The 24,277-nt window shown below is 44.4% G+C and overlaps 1 protein-coding gene across 2 annotated transcripts in view; it reads left to right on the top strand.

Moving 5' to 3' along the window:
• The window catches only part of FOXK1 (forkhead box K1), a 67,289-nt gene extending 43,700 nt beyond the window's left edge, over positions 1 to 23,589 (top strand). The window contains exons 3-9 of one of the 2 annotated variants that reach the window (XM_065411849.1): positions 9,401 to 9,557; positions 10,571 to 10,717; positions 12,661 to 12,854; positions 14,520 to 14,686; positions 15,304 to 15,579; positions 18,274 to 18,498; positions 23,119 to 23,589. In XM_065411849.1, the coding sequence (XP_065267921.1) occupies positions 9,401 to 9,557; positions 10,571 to 10,717; positions 12,661 to 12,854; positions 14,520 to 14,686; positions 15,304 to 15,579; positions 18,274 to 18,498; positions 23,119 to 23,336 (1,384 nt within the window). In that variant the 3' untranslated portion in view covers positions 23,337 to 23,589. Of the gene's footprint in view, positions 1 to 9,400; positions 9,558 to 10,570; positions 10,718 to 12,660; positions 12,855 to 14,519; positions 14,687 to 15,303; positions 15,691 to 18,273; positions 18,499 to 23,118 lie in introns of both variants that reach the window. The other variant, XM_065411848.1, reaches the window with a different exon arrangement.
• Positions 23,590 to 24,277: the final 688 nt, after the last annotated feature.

Here is a 24,277-nt window from a genome sequence, read left to right as displayed (position 1 = left end):
CAGACTTTATCATGGACACTTGACCTTCCAATTGCAAGTCTTCCCCCTTGTAGCCGTTATTCTTGGTTACAAACTTTGTCACAGTTGAAACGTTACACCCCAAATCACCTGACATGAAGAATTTGAAGCACTACTGGATGAAGAGTGGCATGAATTTTTCAGTTCACTTGGTTGAAAAGACTCTGGAGACCCTAGGCGATTGGGCTATAGCGAGCAGCAGATATCCTAGCCTGTGGGTTTAGAAGAGTCTCACCACTGTTTCAGCTCTGCAGAGCAGCCTTTGTAAGTTCTCTGTGGACCACAGTTTGAGAATTAGGTCTTGTCGACATGGGTATAACCTAAGCTGTGAATTTAAACCAGTATTTGTTAAACCAGTGAAAAACCCTGTATGGACACTTATTTTGATAGAAGAGCGGCTTATTTAAGTTTAACTTAAACCTGGTCCCAATCGACTTAAGCTAAACCAAAAAAAGCCACTCTTTTTATACCAGAATATGAGTGTCCATATGGTGTTGCAAGTTTCTGTGTAGACAAGGATGTGCTGTGTTATTGCCTGAGGACCCAAAAATGTAACTGTAAGATGACTGTCAGCAGGAAGGAAAACTGACTAGTCTATTCTCGTTGTCCAAATTGAGTGAGTTAATGGCATAAGTCAGGGGTGGCCAAACAGCGACTCATGAGCTGCATGTGGCTCTTTTACAGTCAAAGTACAGCTCCTGGAGCCCCCCCTCAAGTTCCCTCTAAGCTGCGTGCCCACACAGCAGCCTATTAAGTGCCACGCAGGCGCTCAGGGCTGCGGCGGGGAGAGATGCCTCTCCCCTAGCCCTGGACCTGCTGCAGTGGAGAGAGGCGCCCCTCCCCAGGCCCGAACCTGCCACGGACGGGGCAGAGGCACCTCTCTCCCGGACCTGCTGCGGACGGGGAAATGGCACCTATCCGGTGGCCTCAGCCCCAGAGCTGCCATGGTGGGGAGAAGTGCCTCTTTCCCCCCTCCCCCCCCCCCAGCCCAGGTGCTGCTGTGGGGAGTCCCCTCTCTCTCTCCCCATCTTAGCCAGCACCCTCAGCCTCTCATTCCCAGCCCCACCCCAGAGCCCACACCTGAACCCTCTGCCCCAGCCCTGAGCCCCTTCCCGCACTCCAAACCCCTCGGCCCCACCCCCACCACATGAATTTTGTATGTGCACCAATATGGAGTAGTGTGATACACACCACCTCCATACTGTTTCACATAACAAAATTCATTCCGCATCTGCGTAGGAAAAATTAGAGGGAACGCTGCCCCCCACACCTCCCCATTTTCCGCCTACCAGACTGGTGGAGGGAGCTCCGGGCTTCTGCCCCGTGGGAGGCACCTGTCGGGGCTCGGGGCTTCAGCAGGAGAGGGGCTGAAGCCTCGAACCCTGGCTGGCACATCCTGTAGGGCTGAAACCTTGAGACCCTCCACCCTGCAGGACTGAAACTCCGAGCCTCAGCAAGCGCCTCCCGCGGGGCTGAAGCCACAAGCCCTGGCAGGCGTGCCCCAGCTCTCAAACTTCTGAAGGTTGTCGTATGCGGCTCAGAGGGTCAGTAAGTTTGGCCACCCCAGCATAAATAATGAAAGGTAGGATTTTAAAAATGTATTCATTTTTAATAATATTGGATGTTGCTAGTAAAGTGGGGAACTTGAATGAATTGAATTGCTAGATCTTCAGAGATTTGCATATTATGAAGTGTACTGTGCAAATACTAAAGTATTATGGGCAGTACAGATGCTTTTATTCTGGTCTGATTTTTATATTTTCACAATGCAATGCTAATGATCTATGCTATTGGGAGACAGTGTGCTTTAATAATGGAATAAGGATGAGGGTAGAACTCAGGAACTAAGTTCTAATCTTGGCCCAGCCACTGACTTGCTTTGTGGCCTTGGGCAAATCATTTAAACTCTCTGCCTCCATTTTTTTCCCATGTGTGAAATGTGAGTAATGGCTGCTTCCTAAAAGTGTTTTGTAGATTAAATTGTATATGGTTCTTCAAACATATGAAGTGCTGTAGGAATGCAAGTAGTAGTATGTGCAATGTTGTATTACCTGTGTGAAAAGTGCTTGATGTGCCTTGCTTCCAATTCAAGCTTAGTAAGAGCCTGGTTGCCTTGGACAGAATATAGATCAGCCCTACAGTTGATCTATTTCAGGTCACTTGGGATTTAATCCAAATTAATGTTTTATTCCAGTATGTGTGTGGTGGGGAAACCTAAGGTAACATCAAGTTCAATTGTCCAGTTATTCATCCTGTTCTAGTCATTATACCTATTCATATACCCCATAACCATATATTCCAGGCTCTCCTGTGAGTTTTCCATTGCTCCAGCACTATTAACAGTTTGCAGTCAGTGAAGTACTCTGAGATGGGTATTTTGTGGACTTCCTGTGTTGTCTTGGTCATTCAGTACTCTGTGGGAACAGAATATTCAGCATGGTGACTTGGTGATTAAAAATAGCAGGTGTTCAAGCTGCAAGCCAAATAACCAGACACGCACACATCATATTGGCAAGGTTCACCAGGCTTGGGAATTCCTGTGCATGGTTTATTTCAGATGGAGGCCATGTGCTAGAGGAGAAGCTGCAGAGATGTCACTAGCAACATAGGCACTTCCTCTTCCTTCTATCTCTCCTGATCAGTGCTGGAATAAAGACTTCATTGATTCCAAGGGCAGAGTGATCTCACTTCTTTTTAGAAGGGGAGCCACTGGAGCTGCGGACGTACTAAGAGATTGAGTCTTTGTGGGTAGTTTAACTTCCCCTGGTTGTGGCTTGTTTTGATTTGTTTTTCTTCGATATTTAACCAGGCAGACCTGTTCTGAGACACATCCCTTGCTTCAAAATCCAGTCTGGTTTGGCAGCCTCACCATTCATGATTACATTTCTGAAGCTTGTCTAAAACATGCAGCATGCAAGGACCTGCCTTTCTTTGAGTTACATTTTCGGGTTTAGGCTGTGTGAGGCTGGGGAGGGAGAAGCTGATGGAGGATTCCTTGCCCCTTATATCTGACTGGTGTAGCATGGAAACTGTTGGTTCTCAGTTATTTTGCAAGCCAAAGCACTGTACTTTGACCCAGTGCTTGCAGTGTAGACATAGACTTAGGGCTGGTCTACACTAGGAACTTGCATCAGTATAGCTACATCTCTCGGCGTATGAAAAGTCCACACGCCTGAGAGACGTTGCTATACCGACCTAACCCCTGGTGTAGACAGCGCTAGGTTGCCGGAAGAATTCTTTTGTCGACCTAGCTACTGCCTCTCTGGGTGGTACACTACACAGATGGGAGAGCCCCTCCTATCGACATAGGTAGTCTCTACTCTGAAGTGGTGCACGTGTGCTGCTGTAGTGTTTTAAATGTAGACATACCTTTAGAGAGAGACAGGAGCAAAGCAGATTGCCAGCTTAGCATGGGGGAAGATTGCTCCATTGCTGTCTTTGCTGTATCTGCTTTGTGGATTTCATTCTCTGAAATGTCTGTCAGGTTTCTTTCACAAACACTGCACACATGAATATACATATGTATATGTTCATGTTCGGTTCACCTTATTTCAACCAGTTTTTCCCCTCTCTCTTAGCAGTGCAGGTGCCAAGTCTAGCAAACAGTCATGTAGGAGCCCAAGATGATATTTTGCTCTGCTCCCAGGGAAGTCAAACAAGTGCTTTATCCATTGAATACCTGACTCAAATAAATATTTGTAGGGCTCAAGCTTCAGAAGCTATCTTCATGGAAAGGAATGGCAGTAAGCACCAGCATGGCTTTGTTACGTTCTCTCACTGCCCATACCTTGGGTCACAGGTGTCGTTGAACTGTTCCTCCGCGATAGGCAGTTCAGAGTCCATATGGGGGAGAAGACGAGTGCTTGGAGACGACATAGCAATGGGTTACCCCAGGGCTCTCTGCTTTCTCCAACCCTATTGAACCTTTACATCAATGCCAACAACTGAGTCACGAAAATTCATTTACGCAGACAACATCTGTTGCGGTACCCAGGCCCAGACATTTCACGAGTTTAATGCCACCTTAAACTGGGACATAACGTTAGCTGACTACTATAAGACTTGTCGCCTCCAGCCAAGTGTCATAAAAACAGTCTCCAGTTTGTTCCATCTTCATCACGCCTGCGTAACCCAAGAACTGAATGTTTATCTGAATGGTCAGCAGGTGAAGCATGAAGTAGAACCGGTCTATCTAGGTGTGACCTTAGACCGCACACTGAGTTACCATGCCCACCTGACGAAGACAGCTGCTAAAGTTAAGACGCGGAACAATCTTCTTAGCAAACTGACAGGTTTGTCATGGGGTGCTCGTGCTCCAACTTTGTGGATGTTAGCCCTTGCCACCTCGTATTCGGTGGTGGAGTACTGCACACCAGTTTGGAATCGATTGTCACACACCAAACTGGTGGATACGCAGTTACATGCCACCATGCACATCATCTCCGGTACCCTGCATCCGACTCCACTCCCTTGGCTTCCAGTTCTGAGCAATATTGCTCCTCCTTATATCAGACGAGAGGTTGCCGCTGGCAAGTTACCGGAGAAAATATGTGCCAACTCAAGCCTGCCGCTGCACAATGACCTTCTTAAACCATCAGCTGCATGTTTGCTGTCACGTCGCCCATTCTGGTCTCATCCATCACGCCAGGATGTTAGGGTGGAAACACTCTGGCGAGAGGAATGGATCTGTTTATAATCCCTAGCCAGTCCCTCGTTGCCGACCCCACAATCTGCCTGCTTGGGTTTGACCTGCCCCGTCGCCAATGGTCCCTGTTGAACAGGTTCCAGACTGGGCAAGGTCTCTGTGCAGCCAACCAGTATCGCTGGGGCCTTTGTGACAGCCCTTTGTGCAGCTGCGGCGCAACGCGGATGACGCACGTTGTCGAGGAATGCCTGCCGACTAAGTTCAGCGGCCTAAAGGACCTGCGTCATGCCACTGAGGATGCCATCGCTTGGCTAGACGACTATGCACACGCTAAATAAACTGCCCGTACTTTTGGGAAGTATATGGCATTGGGAGTCAGGAATATGTTCTGTTCCCAGCTTTCCAATAAACTTATCTTTTCCGTGCTTCAGTTTCCCTATCTGTAAAATGGGGCTAATATTTAAGGGGGGGGGGTTGTGATGCTTAATTCAGATATAGACTTTCCATCCGTAGATATTAAAGTGCCAAGCACATTTATTTATTATTTATATATGACAGATTTAAAATTTGCTCAGTACTTTAGTATCCATGGATGAAAAGTATACAGTAATGCCAGCTGTTCTAAAGAGTATGCAGTAATATGCAAGTTTATTTTATTGGATGCTAGAAATCGTAAATGTGTAGGCTTCTATAGACATTTAAATAATGCTACTAGTAAAAATGTTGACTTTGAGATTTTACACTCACTGCAGCCTGAAATGAGTCCTACACTTAAAAGGTATTCTGGCCATTACAGGGATTAGTGTGACCTACACTCACACCACATCAGGATGTCATCTCATTTGATCTTACAAGTGAAGTAAGATTGGGTCTAGTAGAACTTGAATAGAAGATTTGATACAAAGAAGTGGGGTTTGTGATTCAGTAGGTGGTGATCTGACAATTCTACAACAGTGTCTCAACCTGGTATAAAGGAAACTAAGTTGCTGGAGGTATGGTCTGTGATAATGATATAAAACTGAGATTGTGAGAATTTATGGTTATTAAAGGGTCACTGGTGGTCTGTGTAAGAGTGGGGGCATTAACGCCTGGTATCCTGGCCAAATTTCAGCTTGGGTCTACGTAACTGATATACTTAAATCTTCCATGCAGTTTCAATTGGATATACTGTTTACTTCCTTCCTAAATTGTTAGAAATGCTGCATTTCACTGGTGTTTGAATGATACATGTCTGTAGCTCGCATATCAATTTCTGAAGTGGTTTGAAATGAAAGCTACAAGATTTATTCTACTGCCCAAGAGGTGTATTCCAAATTTTCTTCAGTAGCAATGGCCAAATGTAGAACTGAGCCAGATTAAAGTGTGCCAAGTTCTATTATCTGTAGTTTTTATCAGTAAAAATTACAGTAGTATTAAAATAGATCCAGTGTTTTTTGTAGTATTTGCTTAACAAAATATTTATATCCTGCACAGTATTATCCTAGACCACATGGCTTTGGGTTTTTTTTTTTTTTTTTTTTTGCATCAGTCTTATAATACGAACAGCTATATGTTTGGGAAAATAGCCTTTGTTTATCTCTGGAGCTGTTTTTTTTTTTTTTTAAGGGTGTGAGCAATTCCATGCTTCCCCTGGCCTGTTGCTGTTGGGGGGTAGTGAGGAGAATTCCAGGAACTCTAGGAAATCGACAAGTCACTGCATTGTGTTTGCTTTAAACTATACTGAACTCTAATTTTGACTTAACCCTTAGGACACTTGTCCATGCTGGGTATGTCTACATGGGGGGAGGGAGAGGGGGGAGTGGCAGAGAGTCTCTCAGAGCCCAGGTCAACTGCTGCAGGTTTTTTTTGTTTTGTTGCATAGACATACCCAAAACCTTCTCTCTCTCTCCCCCTTCCCCTCTTTCCTTCCCACCCTCTTTGCAACATGAGTTCCTCCTCCTTCGGTTGTAAATTTCTTGTTTTCTCAGCCCCTTCAGCTCCAGCAGCACTATGGGAACTCCCCAAAAGTAAGCTGAGAGCTTGCTTTACCTGATAGTGCCTCTGGCCCCCTGCAAAGAGCAGCTCTGAGCTTGAGTTGCATGTTCCTGATTCTCCCACCCACAACTCTGAATGTGACTGGCCTTCCCTGGCCTAAAGGAGCTGTTGAGAAGTGGCAAGTTTATGTCTGGAGGAAAGGGTCCCATCATGGTAGAGGCAGGTTGGGGGAAGTCACTATTCCCAAGTTTCCAAGCGCCATGGCCACTCCAGGTTACCCCCATTACTGGATAATTTCCTGTGACCTCCACAGTGGGGCTGGCTAGTTTCCTTAGAGTTAATAACATTTTATTCTGAAGCGGGTTTGCAAGCACAGCCCAGTTTAGTACAATGTTGAGATGACAAGATATTCTCTCTGAATTCGGGGGCCAGGTATTTGCTAGTCTTTTAAAAAAAATATTTCTGTTAAGAATCAAAATGCTGCGGAAGCTGCAAATTCGTTTCTTGATGGCTTTTTATAAAGATGGTCATGAGTTTAAATGTAACCAGTAGAAGCCCAAACCTGAACAGCAGGAGCCACATTTTCTCTGCTTATCTTCAAGAATCAATTCGTTACCTGTCTGAATGGCATGAGCATTCTGTGTACAAGCCTTGAAATTACACCGCCTCGTAGTAAAAGCACAAAAAAGATGCACCCTTGTTAAAGTGCACAGATTTATTGGAGGAGCTCTGGCCTCTCCACTTCTTCTCTGGCTTGGTTTTTAACAGTTTTGTTTGTGGCATACTGATATGGTGTGATCACAAATGGTTAGCAATATCAACACAACTCTTAATCCTTAATCTCTTTCTAGTCTGCATATTGCCACAATCCTAATCCCCATATGCAACAATTAAAAGAAGCACTACTGCTGCTTGGGAATGAGCGTTCTTGTCTCCCTTAATTAAGTCTTCTTTCTGTGGATCATACCAGGAAGAAGCTATTCAGGGGCCATTTGGTTGCCTCCTTTATTGGGGGAAGGCATGAGCAAAGAGTTGCATCTTAAATTGCACTCAGAGATGAGACAAGAACTCATCCTGGTCTCTGGGGTCAGGAGTTTCATAACCATGGGTCCTTCACCAAAAACACCTTGCTCCTTAAAAGCTTCAGCCTGAGCTTCTGAATGGTGATGTTCCTGTTGAGCGTAGGATTCAGAGTGGATGCAACAGGAGAGGTCACCCTTGAGTTATCTTGTACTGTTGAAAACTTTGAGATGCTGTGAGCCTGTTCAGTCTGTCTGTGTGTCTGTCTGTCTGTCTGTCTTCCTATCCCAAGGAAACTTTCTGTAATGCATTGTTAAAATAAATCAGCCCGATGCTGAGTTTAGCAACACGGCCATTTTCAGGAAGCAGGAGTGAGAAGCAGTAGTTTTCAGTTTACATTGATAGCTGCATTTGAAAATTGTTCTTTATAATTGGCACTTAAATTTACTGCTGTTGGTGGCCATTTTGCTGAGAGGAGAATCATTTGTGACAGCAGTACCTAAGCCCACTACAGGGGACTAGGCGTCTTTTTCCATTCTCCTCTAATGCCGTTACAATAAAAAAAAAAATCCTCTATCTCCATATGTAAATATTTAAATACCATTCCTCTTTCTTATTGTTCATCCTGACTGTACTTTAATGGGAAAGAAGTAGGTAATCCTGTGATTGGACTGTGGTCTATTTCACTGTGCTGCTCAGCCCTGGAGAGAGAAGGGACAACACATGAATGATGCTTCAGACTCGCCATCTCACCTGCCAAGCAGTCTTGTTCCCACAAATCAAGAATGTGTGACCCCCCCCCCCCCAGACTAGTTTTGCTAATTAATTCTCATCCTGCCGTATGTACTCGTGTGTCTGAGTGGTGCTGCAGACTAGACCCACCTTCGTTGTTTATTTGTAACCTTATACCAGTCTTGGTGTGGCTTTCCTTATTTCATAACTGTTCCTAAAGTGCCATCTTGTGGCAGTCCTAGAACTCTTAGTTATTTTTCTTTCCTCTAACCAATCTGCAAAAACATTGATATGAAGGGCACTCTACCTGTATCTGCAACTCCCATTGGTTGTCAGTAGGGTTTGTATGCTGGTAGGTTAAGGAGATAAGTGGCCTTTAGAGGTTGCTGTGGTTTTAGCTACTTGACATTAACCTTTGTGTTGTTGAACAGCCCTCTAAAGCCCAGTGCTGCTGCACCCAGTGTTGCATCTGTCATTATGGTTTTAACAGTGATACTGTAAAAAATAAGTAGTCTTTTTAAGTAGAGAAGTTAAGCGATCAACATCTATATCTTAGACAGAGAATGGTATTGGCCAGATTTATGATTGAAGAGTAAGGCTTTTAATTACTTGTGTAACTTATTTACTCCAGAAAGACAAACTCTGATACAATATTTGGTTTTCAGTGGAGTCCCATGCTGGCTTCACAGAGGAGTGATCCTGCTTCATGCTTTGAAATTGTGTGTTGTCTAGGGACTACAGCAGGTGAAAGGAAGTCAGAACTTCTGGAAGTCAAGTCAGGACTTCTGCAACTGACTTATTTCATGATCTTGGGCAAGTCATTCAACCTCTCTAAGTTTTGGGTTAACCCATGTGGAGAAAGAAGTTCAGTACCTACCTACTTCTCAGAGATGTAGGTTCTTGTTTGCCAATTGCCTAGAAATCCTTGGATGGTAGGAGTTGTATGTACACTTGTTGCTGTTAATAAATAACTGGAGATGGACGTCTCTGTCTCCTCTCTACCCCCTGCAGTGTTCCCAACTCCTGCCCGGCTAGTCCACGTGGTGCTGGATCCTCAGGATATCGCTTTGTTCAGAACATTACCTCGGACCTGCAGCTGGCAGCAGAGTACGCAGCGAAAGCAGCATCAGAGCAGCAGGCAGACGCATCTGGCAGGGACAGCCCAAAGGTTCAGAGAAACATTATCTGCCCAGCAGTGCTTGGGGAGGTTTTCAGGCCTGGCAGTATACTGTAGTTAAACAAGTCTAAAGATAATTTATCCATTGTACATGTGTGTTACGTATTTCCATTGGGATACTTAACACCCCTGAGGGTCACTGGGTCATCCCCCTCCGTGTCAGTCACTGGCTCATGGATATCACCGCTAGGTTAGCTTCCCAAATTTATTTTCTGCATTCACTTAAAAGGTCAAGTTACAGGAATCTGCCTTTTTTGATGGACCATGCAGCCTGACATGCAGGTGTTCCCCTAAGAAGCTATATATTGGAAGAGTATTAAAACCAAGGAGTTTTATTTTTCTTCTTTAATTAACAGCTCTACAGATGTAAAATACACTGGGGAATAAAAGACAGGGTCCCCGCCTTGAAGAGCTTGCAGTTTAACTCAGGCAGAATACACAGGCCTGCAGTTCAGGGACAAGAGGTGAGGAGAGCAGTGTAGAGAGGATTCGCTTTTAAAAACATAACGAACAAAAAGTAAGTCATAGGAGGGAATTCAGTCTTGATGAAGTGACCTGATACCCAAGTTGAAGCTGTAGTTTCTCTCTTGGTAATGCTAGGTTTGGGATCTAGCAAGGGAGCACAATACTGGATAGCTATGAAGATTGAATTCTCCCCTAAGCCAGGGTGGCTGTTCTTGGTGGAGATGCACTGATGGAGCAATGTGAGGAACTGGAAATAAACCTTTCTAGTGAATTTCTTCAAATTCTAGAAAGGAGGGGTCCCTCCTGGAGATGGTGGAGCAGGACCAAGTCATGCTTGGTGCTAGTGCCTGGAAGCAGAACTGGGTGGAAAATTTAAAAAACATAGCAAACCTTTGGAACTTCTTTCCAACAGAAAATATTGTTTGGTAGAAAGTTTAGCTATATCTAGAAGGCATTTAGTATCTGGCTTGTGTGTAAACTCCAGCGTAAGAATCCTTACTCCTGAAATTAAGCTTCCCCTGTTGTGTCCTCTCTTTTAGGATGAGTCCAAACCACCATATTCCTATGCTCAATTAATTGTGCAGGCCATATCTTCAGCCCAAGACAGGCAATTAACACTAAGTGGGATCTATGCCCACATCACCAAGCATTATCCATATTACAGGACTGCTGACAAAGGCTGGCAGGTGAGTTCTTGACACCTACAAATTTTGAAATTCCTATTAAAGTGCTTATCCTAAAAGGAAACACATTTGGTGAGGGATCAGGGCACTGGGGTAGTGGGAAGCTGTTCCAGTCAATTTAGGGAATAATCAGTTTAATAACCTCACTTAAACTTTTTGTTTGTGGGCAGTGTTTGTAAAGGCTATTCTACGGAAACATTCCACATGGCTCAGGGGCCTCTGGTTTTCTAATGCCCATCCTTACCACTCTTGTCACCCACCACGCCTGCATCTCTAGAGACATCTCCGACATGATTGTCACCCCCATTTTCATTTCCTTCCATGCCCTTGCTACCAGCAGCCACTTCATCAGTCTCATCTCCTCTGCTCTCACCCCATACCTCTCTCTCTTCAAATCTTCCTTGACCCCTGAAAAATCTTGACTATGTCCAGTTATTTAGGAAAAGGATGCTCTACGGAACTCTCCCTTTGCGATTGCACCACTTCAGCATGGCTGTCTACAATTCTGTTCTCTCCCTGCTTTTAATCACAGTAACCCTCCCGCTCTCTACGACTATTGCTTTCCTTTCCCAGAGTATGGTCACTCTACTATAGATACCATCATGGAGCACTAAGGGTCTGAAAACTACAAGCTGACCCCTTGTGTTGCATGTCTGTGCATTTAGCATACTATTGGGAAATCTCACCGGCTTCTCTGTACAATTTGTCCATAGCTGATAATGCTATGTTAGACTTGAATATTCAGCTGCTTGAGTGTTGCTTTTAATGTGTCAGTAGCCAGGGCTTCAGCCACACTCGCCCTTTCCCAGTGCCACACCTCTGAACTGGGTGTTGTCACTTCCAGGCACACAACACTGATGTATTGGAGAGTCACGGGCAGCTGCTGATTCCACTATCCACAGCTGGCTGGAGCAGCATGGCTGGTCGCACTTGACAGTATAATCAGAATAAGTACATTCTGCCTGCCCAGTTTTCCCCTGCCCTATCAGTTGGTTATGGAATTCTTCACTTCCCACCTTACCCTGCTCCACGGTGTTACCGTGCATTGTTAACCAGCTGCTGCATTGTACTGCAGAGACTGCTGCATTTCAGTGATGGGTGAAGTGGTTTCTCTATGTCCCTTCCTTCCCTACCAGCAGCGTTGTAAGGCTCTGTTTGTAAAGCACATCTGTTGGTCTTTGAAAGCTGCTAGAGAAGCACAAAAATGGGGTAGGGAGGAAGAGGAATTAGAAATGATTTTATGCAATTGTGGGCTCACTGTGCCTTTCCTGCAACATAGCGGTGCTAAACCTAGTCAGTGATAGGACTGTTCCCTGGGAAATAGTTGTTGTTTATATAGATGGGTAATCTCTACAGCACCCTACAGTGCTAGGTCTGTGCCAGACAGCTAATGGGTCCCTCCCAATATCTAGTCAGTCTAAAAAAATTCACTGGCCTGCTTTATGATTATTGTGATGTGGTGTGGCCTCTAGTGGTTCATGTTCGCACATGTGATCAATTTGCTGGTAGGCAATGCAGCCAAGCCTGGCAGTTTTCCACTTGAAAACAAAAAGGCCATTTTTGAAGTGTGTTCTAGAAGTTTACAATACACATCTCTTTTGTTTATGCTTTTCCAAAGCCCCCACTTCCATATCTTGCAGTGGAAGAGCTACTGCCCTCACTGGTTCGAGGAGTTGTTTCTAAGGGGCCGGTAACAGTACAGTGCCAGGCAAACCTATCTTCCTGCATAGTTAATGGAAACTCTGTATTTGTAACTTATGTAGCCAGATTTTTTTCTTATCACTTCCATTCCCCTTGTGAGTCTTGGTAGCTGAGTAGCTTGTTACTGTTGTGGCAGAGATTCTGAAGGGGATGGATGTTACTCTTCTGGTCTGTGAAGTCTAGTTTGTCTGTCTTTGGTGTTTCCACATTGCATAATAATCAACTCATTCCTCTGCTTCCTGCAGAACTCCATTCGGCACAACCTCTCCTTGAACCGTTACTTTATCAAAGTTCCACGCTCCCAGGAGGAGCCCGGAAAGGGCTCCTTTTGGCGAATCGACCCTGCCTCAGAAGCCAAGCTAGTCGAACAGGCATTCCGAAAACGGAGACAGAGAGGGGTGTCCTGTTTTCGAACCCCTTTTGGGCCCCTCTCCTCCAGGTAAGTTCAGGTCCCTTTTTATTTTTGTTCTAAATCTGTGTAATTGTGAAAATCTGTTTTGGTGTCATTTCATAGTGATGCAGAACTGTTCTCACAGGAGTAAGTGGCTTACTGTGCAAAGCCCTGCCATTCATTTCTGAAGAGCTGGGTCCACATGTGGATTAGGTCGTAGGAATGTGATATTTAAACTAGTCTCTTTCAGAGAACATCACATCATTTGACATGATTCTCAGCAATCTCAGCAAAGGGATGTAGCATGGGACTAAATGAAGCTGCCTCAGCCAATGGTACGGGTGTGGAGGAGAAGCTTAGCACAGAGACTGTCTGGACTAATTGATTCTAGCTAGTGCTGTGTACCCTTTGCTCTTGCAGGGACCAAATTTTGTCTAAAAGTGGGTGAAAATAAGAGAAAATTAATAATAAAAAGGTGGCATCCACAATAGGGTGTGAGAGAGAAGGATATTGTTTGTTGAATATTAAGGAAAATGTGAGTCCTGTAGATAATACAGTTCTGTTTTATAGAAGAGGTTTGTGTGTGTGGTGGTGTTTTTTGTGTGTGTGTGTGTGTGTGTGTGTGTGTGTGTGTGTGTGTTAAAATGAATGCAAATAAAGTCAGGATCCCTCACAGTTCAATGATATCTAGTTAATTTATTCAGCGAGATCCTATAGCTAAACATCACACCCAGTGAGTATAGTGTTAGAAATAACTTAAAAGACCCAGGAATTAGAAATCCATAAACCTCTCTGCTAAAATATTTATGCTAGGCTGCTAGTCCAGTGTACTGATAAGGGGGATTCTAGGAGTGACTTCAAAACTTTGTCGCTTTGGCTAGCTGGGTTTGGGAGTGTTGTGGTGGTAATTGCTTGAGGATTCAGTGTTCTTTGTACTCTTAAACTTTTCTAATGACTCAGTCCAGAGTGTCAAAGTGTTCTCATTTAAGCCTGGTTACTTTCCCTGGTCAGAGGGGAAATGCAGTGCTTGTAGCTGGTCCCTGGGTTTATGAACAGTGACTCTCTTAAATGGTGTTTGTAATCTTGAGAATTCTCAACCTTTGTCATACTGACAACTTGAAGATCACATTTGCATGAAAACTTTGTATCTGCTATAATTGCAAATAAAGTCTGTGATTCCTGTTACTTAAAATTAGCAAAAAATACATTTCTGCAGTGTACTTTGTGCATTGGCAGCACTTAGTGGAGTTTCACTGTTTTCCCCTCTCTCAGGATAGAAATAGTGGGAGAGGAGCCTTGGCTTCATCCCCCACATAACAGAAGATCAGAAAAACTCTCATATTAAACGTTTCATGTTTTATTTAAATTGTAGCACGTACTAATCAAAGGGACTGTCAAAAACAGGATTGAAAAACAAAAACCAACCAACCAAAACGTATCTTTTTTTTTTTTTTTTAATCCATTTGAATGTGCCCATTTAGATTCAGATTTCGCCCTACTAAGAGTGGCATTGCTGCAAAGATGCCATGCTTCTGGCTTCATTGGAGGAAGTAGGACAGTAGAAACAGCACAAGAATGGTTTCTTAGTGCTGTGGAAGAATAGAAGCTCTTCTACTGAGGCAGTAGATTTTGGAGATGCCTTTGGTTCTCTGCTACTGCTTTCTTGGCCAGCATGTATTCTTTTTACTCTGTTTGCACTGGTTTGTGTTTCAGGAGTGCCCCTGCCTCTCCTACTCATCCCGGCCTGCTGTCCCCTCACTCTAGTGGCCTACAGACTCCAGAGTGCCTGTCCAGGGAGGGCTCACCCATTCCACATGAACATGATTTTGCATCAAAGTTAGCCTCTGTTCCAGAGTATCGATATTCACAAAGTGCGCCTGGTATGTAGCCCCTATTTTGCAGGAGAGTATGTTCATTGTGGTGGGAGGGTGTTCTATATTTCAAATAAAGGCCTCATCTCTCCATACTTACCCTTTTCCCAGCCTCCAGTGGCTATATAGCTTTAGACTGTCTCTTTTTCTTATTAGCTTCAGCTTCATGGCGATGGGATGGGGAGTGGAGGGAGTCAATCTGAATGGGGATTTGGATCTGTCGTCTCTCCTCTTCAGCTGTTTAGGTTGGTTGCTCTTTGGGGCTGCTGTCTGCACCCAGAGTTCCATGTGACCTGATAAGTTAAAAAGCACTGAGCAGAGGTGGAGTTTTTCACTCGTATGCTGGGAAAGGTGAAACTGCTGGGTGGTGATGTTAGGTCTGTATGAACCCCATGATTGTGCAACCCATTTAAAACCCTGCACTGTGTGTACACACATTGCATACAGAAACGACACTCAAAATGTTTAGATTGCACAGCCAGCCACTCAAAAATTAGGAAATACAAGATTGAATGTTGTCTGAATAACTTTAATTCTTTTGCAAATACTGCACTGCTCAGCATTATGTATTATTAGAAATGTCTAAGAAAATGAGTGCTCTAAGATGCGTCTCTCTTCCATTTCAGGATCACCTGTCAGTGCCCAGCCGGTGATCATGGCTGTTCCTCCCCGGCCATCCACTCTAGTGGCAAAGCCGGTAGCTTACATGCCAATAGTGACTTCTCAACAGCCTTCTGGTCATGCAATCCATGTAGTGCAGCAAGCTCCCACTGTTACAATGGTCAGGGTTGTAACTTCCTCCTCAAGCTCCGCTAACGGATACATACTGACAAATCCGGGCCCAGCAGGCGGTGCTCATGAAGCAACAGGAACAGTGTTGGATTTGGCTGGTGATCATCGAGGTAGTCTGTTTCATTTCCCTCCCTACTTGACAAAGGAAGATTTGTCCGGACTTGTAGGGTTTTTCTGCACACCTATTGCACTCCCTGGGTGTTTAGCCCTTGACAAAAGAGGTCAGTCATAAGATACAATTTAAACTGGGTAAGAGCTTTCGCACTAGGTCTGCCTAGCAGTAAGCAGGAGAATTGAGCCATGTGTGGACTTTAGTTAGTAAAAATCTAGCTAGAATTTTACTGGTGACCAAAGCTGCATATATGGCTGTGAATATTTATTCTAGTTCTGGTGTTCCCCTACAATATGCTTGTGGACTGAGGCCCATTCTGATCAATTGGGTAAATTACCAAAAGGTATCTCTATCCCAAACAAAACTCCCACCATCCCAAGGTATGCTTTTCCGTTTTGAAGGCTGAAGCTGTTTGTTTCAAGGTGACATTAATGGTAATTGAGACTCTGTGTCCTTTTTCTGTGGGTATGTAAAATTTATTCCAAGGGAGGAAAGGTGTAAGCCTCTGGAAATGAGTTTTGTAGAAGTGCATATAGTGTTTGGGATTAGAAGATTCTGCAAAAGCAAGTATTATAAGGATCACTTTATATCTTTCTAAACTGGCAACTCTGGCCTTAGTGAGCTAAACCCTGAAAATACCTAATGTTCTATAAAAGGATCATTCTCTGTCTGCTTTCACTTGGGCAGTACCTCCTTTTCTGCAGCCCTTCTCATAATTGCATTATATTATTGTACAAATGTACAATTACTGTACAAGCACAATAAGAACAGTGAGTTTCATTGAGTGTTTGTGCAGAAGAGTGATTTATTTGCTTACAAGCTGGGATGGGGAGGGGAGGGAGAGATAAAGACCCTCCCCAATAGTAATATGGGACACTCAGCATTTGCTTTGGTGTTGGCTTGTTTTTGACCACCTTCAAACTCCCCTGAAGTTTTTGACCAGATCCCCTCTGTGCTTCTCCAGGCTTCCCAGCAGCAATCTCTGGGCTTGCCTACACTTGTAACGGTACAGTAGTACAGCCTCAGCAGTGTAGATGCTACATGCGCCGACAGGAGGGGTTCTCATGTTGGCTAGGCAATCCACCTCTCCAAGAGGTGGTAGCTAGGTTAGTGGAAGAATTCTTCTGCCGACCTACCACACTCTACACTGAGGGTTAGGTCAGCTTAACTGCGTCGCTGTGGGGTATGGATTTTTCACACCCCTGAGAGGTGTAGCCAGGTCAACCTAACTTTTTAGTGTAGAGCAGGTTTCTGTCTCTCTGACCCTCTGCCATCCCTAGATCCTCTTTTTTTCCCCCTCTCCCCCTTCCCCCAGCCTCTGCCTTCCCCAGCTCCACTCTTCATTCCAACGTTCTGAAACCCTGCCCGAGCTCTCCTCTCCTGTTCTGCCATGTCTCCCTTGTTTCTCTAATGTTAAGATGGGGAAGAGAAGGGGGATGCTGGGGTGGTCCTACTGAATCGGCTTCTTCACTTCCTGCCTGCCTGGGCAGGCATCACTCCTTTTCTCCTCCTCTCAGAGTTGGCTGGAGAGGTCAGGCAATGAGCTGAGTCAGCTGCAGAGAGAAATCTCAGTTGCAGCCTTCGGCTGGCCAGTAAACGGACACGGTTGCTCCTTGAGGCAAGAGGCTTCCTGGCAGCTTCTCCCTGCCTGTTGAGCAGATCAGTTAACGTGGGGGAGTGAGGAGGAAGGTTTTAAACACTGCCACACTAAAACAGCAGCATCAGTCCAGGCACTGCCCCCTTTCTGCTGGTTCCTTCCCCTATCCTTCACAGCTAGTTGAAAGTTGTGCACGAAGGCAGGTTAAAATTGGAGGGGACTGCTTCCTCTCCACTCCCCTGTGATCTCACCCAAGTGTAGGCATGAGAGCAAGCTGTCCCTAACTCCACAAACACTGGGGCTGTTTGATACTGTTATGGTTCCTTCCCTGTTGTGGTTAGCTGAGGCTCAGGGTGGTTGATGTACAGGCAGGGAACTCTCATAGTCTAGTTTTCACTGACTGTCTCCATGCCATGCCATGTTATGTTATGTAGTAACATGCAGATAAGGAAAAGAATGATGGGGAGAACCTTTTTATGCCTCAGAATGACATGTTTATAACCTTGTTTCTTAGTTGGCCAGCTTGTGCCTTAGAGGAAGTCTATACCTGACATTGGTAAATAGTTGTGTAGATATTTTTGTGTTAGGTAAGGTAAGAAAACTTGTGGAGTTAATGAAAAATCATGGCTGGATGTCTTGAAATGCTTCAGAATAACCATTTGTTCCTCATAGGCAGAACCCTTCCCCATTCTTATATCGCTGATTGCAGTGTTCTTTCTCTAATGAGCTAGGTGAGTCAGTCATTCCCTGGAGAGCCTGATCCTGCATAAAGATTTCTGGGTACTTCACGTCTCCCAGGAACAGGCCCATACCAGTCAGCCATGTCCTCAACCCCTTCTTATTTTGAAGCCCAAATGTGTTACTCTGAGACTCCTCTGCATTGACCTGAGAAATGATGCTTCCCATTCCCATGAGAGATTGATTTGTGGGATTTATCAAACGCAAATGATTTGGTTGTGTCTGGATACTTTGGCTGTATGTGCTTGGGTATTTTCATTTTGTCTAATCTTGGGGTTTGTATTATTGCTAGCATATTAATGAAAATGAAGCCTACTCATGGTGAATGAGTCTCCTTTCTGTTTAATGTCCAAACAGGCATGGATGAGAAACCAACAATTGCGTTTGCCACAATACCCACTGCCAGTCGAGTCATCCAAACAGTTGCCAGTCAGATGGCTCAAGGTGTCCCAGGGCAAACTGTTACCATCCTTCAGCAGGCAACTCCAGTGACCATTGGACAACACCAACTACCTGTTCGGGCAGTAACACAAAATGGGAAGCATGCCATCCCCACCAACAGCATCACCGGCAGTGCTTATGGTATGGCTTTCCTTTATGGCTGTGTGCTCGATCACCTGATGTAGTTTCACATGCACTGCAAACTCTACAGTTATACTACACATCTGAGTTTTCCCATACATCCAATTTGAAATGTGTGTGCAAGATGTGTATTGCACAACATTTTGCACCACTAAATAACAAAGTTTTTCTTCCCCAGCCTTAGTGCTCTAAGTCCTTGCTCCATTCTTTCTCTTCCACCTCCAGTTCTGCTTATTTGCCTCTGTGGGGGAAAAAGCTCTGCCATCTTTAACAACATAGAACCATAGAACTGGAAGGGACCTTGAGAGGTCTTCCAGTCCAGTCCCATGCACTCAAGACAAAGTCTAAGTATTAGCTACACCATCTCTGACGGGTGTTTGAAGATTTTTAAGAGCAGGTTAGACAATAACAGAGATTCTACAACCTCCCTAGGCAATTTATTCCAGTGTTTAACTACCCTGACAGGAAGTTTTTCCTAGTGTCCAACCTAAACTGCCCTTGCTGCAATTTAAGCTCATTGCTTCTTGTCTTATCCTCAGAGGTAATGACATTTTATATACTTGAAAACTGTTATCATGTCTGCCCCTCAGTCTTCTCTTCTCCAGACTAAACAAACCCATTTTTTTTCAATCTTCCCTCATAGGTCATGTTTTCTAGACCTTTAATAATTTTTGTTGCTCTTCTCTGGACTTTCTCCAGTTTGTCCACATCTTTCTTGATATATGGTGCCCAGAACTGGACACAGTACTCAAGTTGAGGCCATATCAGTGCGGAAGAGAGTAGAAGAATTACTTCTCGTGTCTTGCTTACAACGCTCCTGCTAATACATCCCAGAATGATGTTTGCTTTTTTTTTTTGCAACAATGTTACACTGTTGACTCATATTTAGCATGTGATCCACTATGACCCGCAGATCCCTTTCCACAGTATTCCTTTCTAGGCAGTTATTTTCCATTTTGTGTGTGTGCAACTGATTGTTCCTTCCTAAGTGGAGTACTTTGCATTTGTCCTTATTGAATTTCATCCCATTTACTTCAGACCATTTCTCCAACATCACCTCTGCAGAGTCCAGTTCCTTTTTATGTCCTTGGCAATGTATCTGTCTGTCCCGTCCCCATCTTCCTCTAGTCTCTGTTCCATCTAGGGGGTAGCATCTTTTCAACAAATAAATGTGGCCTTTCTTGAGCCCATTTTCTCTTACTTTGGAAAAAGTAGAAATGTTATGTAATGTTTATGAATTCTGCACTTGGCATTGCTACCCAGTGGAGGCTAAAGGGTTAGGTCTGCTCTTGGGACAGAACAGGAGACATGAGGGGTATGAGACACACCTTGGGTCTCGGTGGAGAGAATGGGGTATTAAAAAAACTGATTGATTGATTGAAACCATCCCAGCTCAATGGAGGATCCAGAGAGACAATGAGAAACCCCAGCAACTGAACAATCAACAATTGACAGCAAGCAGCTCCAGCAGGTGGGGTATGTGACCTCAGCATGGCTCTGCCTGAGAGGCGACAGGAGGGGGATAAGAGTTGTTTTTTGGAAGAGGCCAGACAGCTCTCACCTGGGACTGACAAAGGGACAGAGACCCTGAAATGGAATCCAGAGCAGCTTGGCTGGTGGATAGCACTGGCTTGGCCAGATGGACTATGTCTTAACCTTTTTCTCTAGGCTAACCTAGGGACTTGCAATGCTTTGTTCCAGTTGACTAATAAGTCCTACTCTGTTTTGGAAAAGCCTCCTGGTGTCACTGCAAATACATGCTGAGGTGCATTAGCCTGCGAAGAGGCTCAGTCTTGGAGGCAATGAGGCTGTGTGGCCTACTGTGAAGAAAGAGTAGGATCAGTTGGAGGTCTGGCACACTGAAGGGTTCCTCCTGTGGATCCGTGACATTTGCCAGTCAACCCTTGCCCTCAATATTGCATAATAAATCTTCCCTGGTGCTCTTAGGACACCACTAAATCCCCAACTCTGTTCTCAGAAAATCCTTTTCTCCATAGCTAAATGTCTCACCTCCAGTCTCTTCTCACTCATCAAAGTCTTGGGGAAAGAACCAGTACTATGGTGCACTGGTGCACGGTTTTGTCTCATAGAAATGGAGAGGGCCTCCTGGATTTTCTACATCAATGCAGGATTGTTTCATATAGGATATTTTCTAGTAATTAGTCCAGTCTGGTTTCCCTTGGGAGGATATTCTTGTGCTTCCTCAGGACATTAAGTATTGTCACTTTAAGGGTAATGACTGGTGGTGGCAGAACCCTAGCACTTTGAGTTATTGCCTTCCCTTCTTATGAAATCAGAAGAGTCCCAGCACCTCCACCCTGCCCCTTCGGGCAGTCAGAACGGAAGACTTTGTCTGGATTTATGTTGGCTTTCTTACAGCATCTTTTGGGTTGTCCTATGAGTTATTTCTTTGTTTTAGTCCACTGCTGGATGAAGGCTTCCCACCACTTTCTTTGATTTTTTTTATTTATTTTTTATTTTTTTATTTAACCTTTCCCATCAGTGTTCTACCTAGTTTTACCTTGTCCAGTAATGGAAAACTGTAATGAGTAGTTGTAATGTCTTCGATGTATAAAACTGTTAAATAAGAATAGACATTAAAAATAAATGGAGCTGATATTATCCTGCAGTAGCATGAGACTGATGTAGAGTAGGACATTTGATTGCTAATTATTCTTCATTGATGTGTAAGGCACTCTGAAATCACTAACATTTGTTTTACTCTTTTTTGTAATCAGATGTGATTAGAATCCTTCCGATGACACCACAGCTTTCCGGTTTAAGTGGTGCTAGATTCTCTCTGCAGAGGATGCAGCGCTTCTATCTTTCTGACGCACTTCACTATGCGCAGCTGAAAAACATAGTTTCTTCCCTTAGGCTGTCTCGGTTTTTAACATTGGTTTCCCAGTCTGGGGTTTTCTCCTCTTAGAATACCGAGATGGCTTTTCTGAATAGTGGTCAGCAGTTTTCTCTCATCCAACCCTGACAGTCTTCTCTTTTCTCATCCTCTTGACCTTACTGGTGCATGGCATTCTTTGCAATGGCCTGGTGTAGTTTGCTGGACTCCGAAGGACATTGTTCTGGTTCCATTATTACTTACCCCTCATAGACTAAGGTCAGAAGGGACCATTATGGTCATCTAGTCTGACCTCCCGCATGATGCAGGCCACAAAAGCTGACCCACCCACTTTCCCTTAACTCAGCTGTTGAAGTCTCCAGATCGTGATTTAAAGACTTCAAGTCGCAGAGAATCCTCCAGCTTGCGACCCCTGCCCCATGCTGCGGAGGAAGGCGAAAAACCTCCAGGGCCTCTGCCAATCTACCCTGGAGGAAAATTCCTTCCCGACCCCAAATATGGCGATCAGTAGAACCCCGAGCATACAAGCAAGATTCTCCAGCCGGACCCTCATTTTACCAGCGATGACACATTATTGCCTAATTGACTAAAATCATGTTATCCCATCAAACCATTCCCTCCATAAACTTATCTAGCCTAATCTTGAAGCCAGAGAGGTCTTTTGCCCCCACCGTTTCCCTCGGAAGGCTGTTCCAAAATTTCACCCCTCTGACGGTTAGAAACCTTCGTCTGATTTCAAGCCTAAACTTCCCCACAGCCTGTGCTCCTTTTTTGTGCCGCTAACAGTGGACACTCCTGTATTGTTAACTCTTACCATGTTGATGTCCCTCATGGTTTGGCCGTCTTTATCAGTGTGAAGCTATTTTACACTTTTGCTAAGGTATAAGCATATTCTGTTGCTGTGACTTTAAACTGTAGAAATTTCTACTCAGTAACAGAACTCTTGAGACTTTGTAAACTGGAAGTAGGGTTACCTTATTTGCCATTTCTTTACTATTGTGAGAGTTTTTGTCTAGTTCTTGGAGAACAGGGCTGGGAGCCAGGAACTCCTGGGTTCTAATCTCAGTTCTGACAGGGACTCCCTCTGTGGCCTGAGGTAAGTCATTTAACCTCTTTGCCTCAGTTTCTCACCTGTAAAATGGATATAATACTCATCTACCTCCCACATTAATATTCTGGTTGTAATTCAGTTCCCAGTAGACAGGGTGTTGGCTTTCTTGTTGGCAATCTCAGTAGAGGCGCCCAGCTTTGAATGGGCCATGGAGACTAAACTACCCACACGCCCCTAGCAGTGGTCCGTCCAGGTCAGGCTTAAGGCATGCTGGTATGGCAGCTTGGGAGAAGCTTTTGATTGTGGTGCTCCATGCAGTAAGTACAGAGCTTCGGTCTCATAGGCCATGGATGCAGAATTTTTCAGTCATGGGTTAGGGGTTAAAACACAAGAGTAGGAGCTTTCCCAGCTGGAGGCAATTCCTTTGCTCATTGGTGTTCAGGTTTATTTATGAAATGATGTATAAAGCATTTTGAGAACTTTCAATGGAAGGTGCTAGGGAAGGAAGAGCAAGGATTAATGTTCTTAAATTCACACAGGAATTAAATTCAGAAAAAGTTAGTTAATGTTTGTAAAGCACATCTGAAGGTGATAGTTGCATATCTCCAGTATGATTGCTCTCCAGGGTGATTTACTTCTGTCTTTTCTAGACCTGCAAATGTTGTTTAGATTTTTGGCTGAATTAACACTTTTTTTCTCTCCCACTCCCCAGCTCTCACAAATCCGCTACAGCTCCTTGCAGCCCAGGCTAGCTCATCAACTCCCGTTGTGGTCAGCCGGATATGCGAGGCAGCGACTGAAGACCCTGCACCACCCTCGGGTGAGCCAGATGTAAAAAAACCCCGGATGGAAGAGTCCAGCGGAGCAGTCCAGGCTCAAACTGGAGTCATCACGTCCACAGCGCCGCAAGGACAGGCAACCAGTGAATGACGAATTGGTGGGAGGATAGTAGGAGTGTAGGTGGGGCAGCGGCATGAGCCTCGAAAGCAATTTTTCAAAGAAAAGAAAAACCACAACTGTAACAACAGCTTGAAATTTAGAGAATTACGAGCTCTTTTTAAAATTACATTTTAAAGGGCAGGTCAACAACAATTCTTAGAATTTCGAGATGCCAAAAAGAATGAAAAAAATCCTCCCAACTACCTGTACCTGGAACTCAGTTCTGCCTTTACTTATGGGATATTTTTCCTCTTTTTAGATTAAAAAAAAAAAATACAGACAACTGATTGTATGACTGCTGGGATTTTTTTTTTTTTTTTTTTTTTAAATCTCCTTCCCTTTGGGATGGGAGTTACAGTTCAGCATCTAAAGGAATGTATCACAGACACATCTGCTCTCTGGGAGGAAGGCTGATCATCTCTGATGCCTTGCTTTTCTGCCTCTCGGAGCTTCAAAACATAAGACCATTTAAAAGGGCCACCCAAGAAGATTTAGAAGGATGGGCGCAGCTTCTCGTAGGAACAGCATTAAAGTAACATGATACCAAACTGGGGGGAAAAGGCAGACTTTTTTTTTTTAAACAAACCCACCCCTGCAAAACATCATTATATCCATGTTTGTTTATATGGGGATTTGGGAGGGGGGGCTACAGGGCTCAACCAGATGGATCTTCAAAATATGGTTTCTGTCCATTCCCTTTGAGGGAAAGTGAGAAGATGGACGAGCAGCATTAATCTATTTCTTTTAAAGAAAAGCGAAAAAAACAAAATGGGGTGGGTTGTCCTCACACTGATTTCTCACAGTTATTCATCATCCGCTTCTGAATTCACGGCAAAATATCATAGTGACTGAACATGTGAGAAAGGGCATCTTTGAAAGGTTCTGTGTATATTTGGTTTTCTAGTTTTTCATATGTCCCTCTGCTTCTGGGG

Source organism: Emys orbicularis, chromosome 10 (genome assembly GCF_028017835.1).
Source record: "Emys orbicularis isolate rEmyOrb1 chromosome 10, rEmyOrb1.hap1, whole genome shotgun sequence".
NCBI classification, from domain to species: Eukaryota; Metazoa; Chordata; order Testudines; family Emydidae; genus Emys; species Emys orbicularis.
Note: the sequence above shows the minus strand (reverse complement) of the source record. Positions and strands in the feature narration are given on the sequence as shown.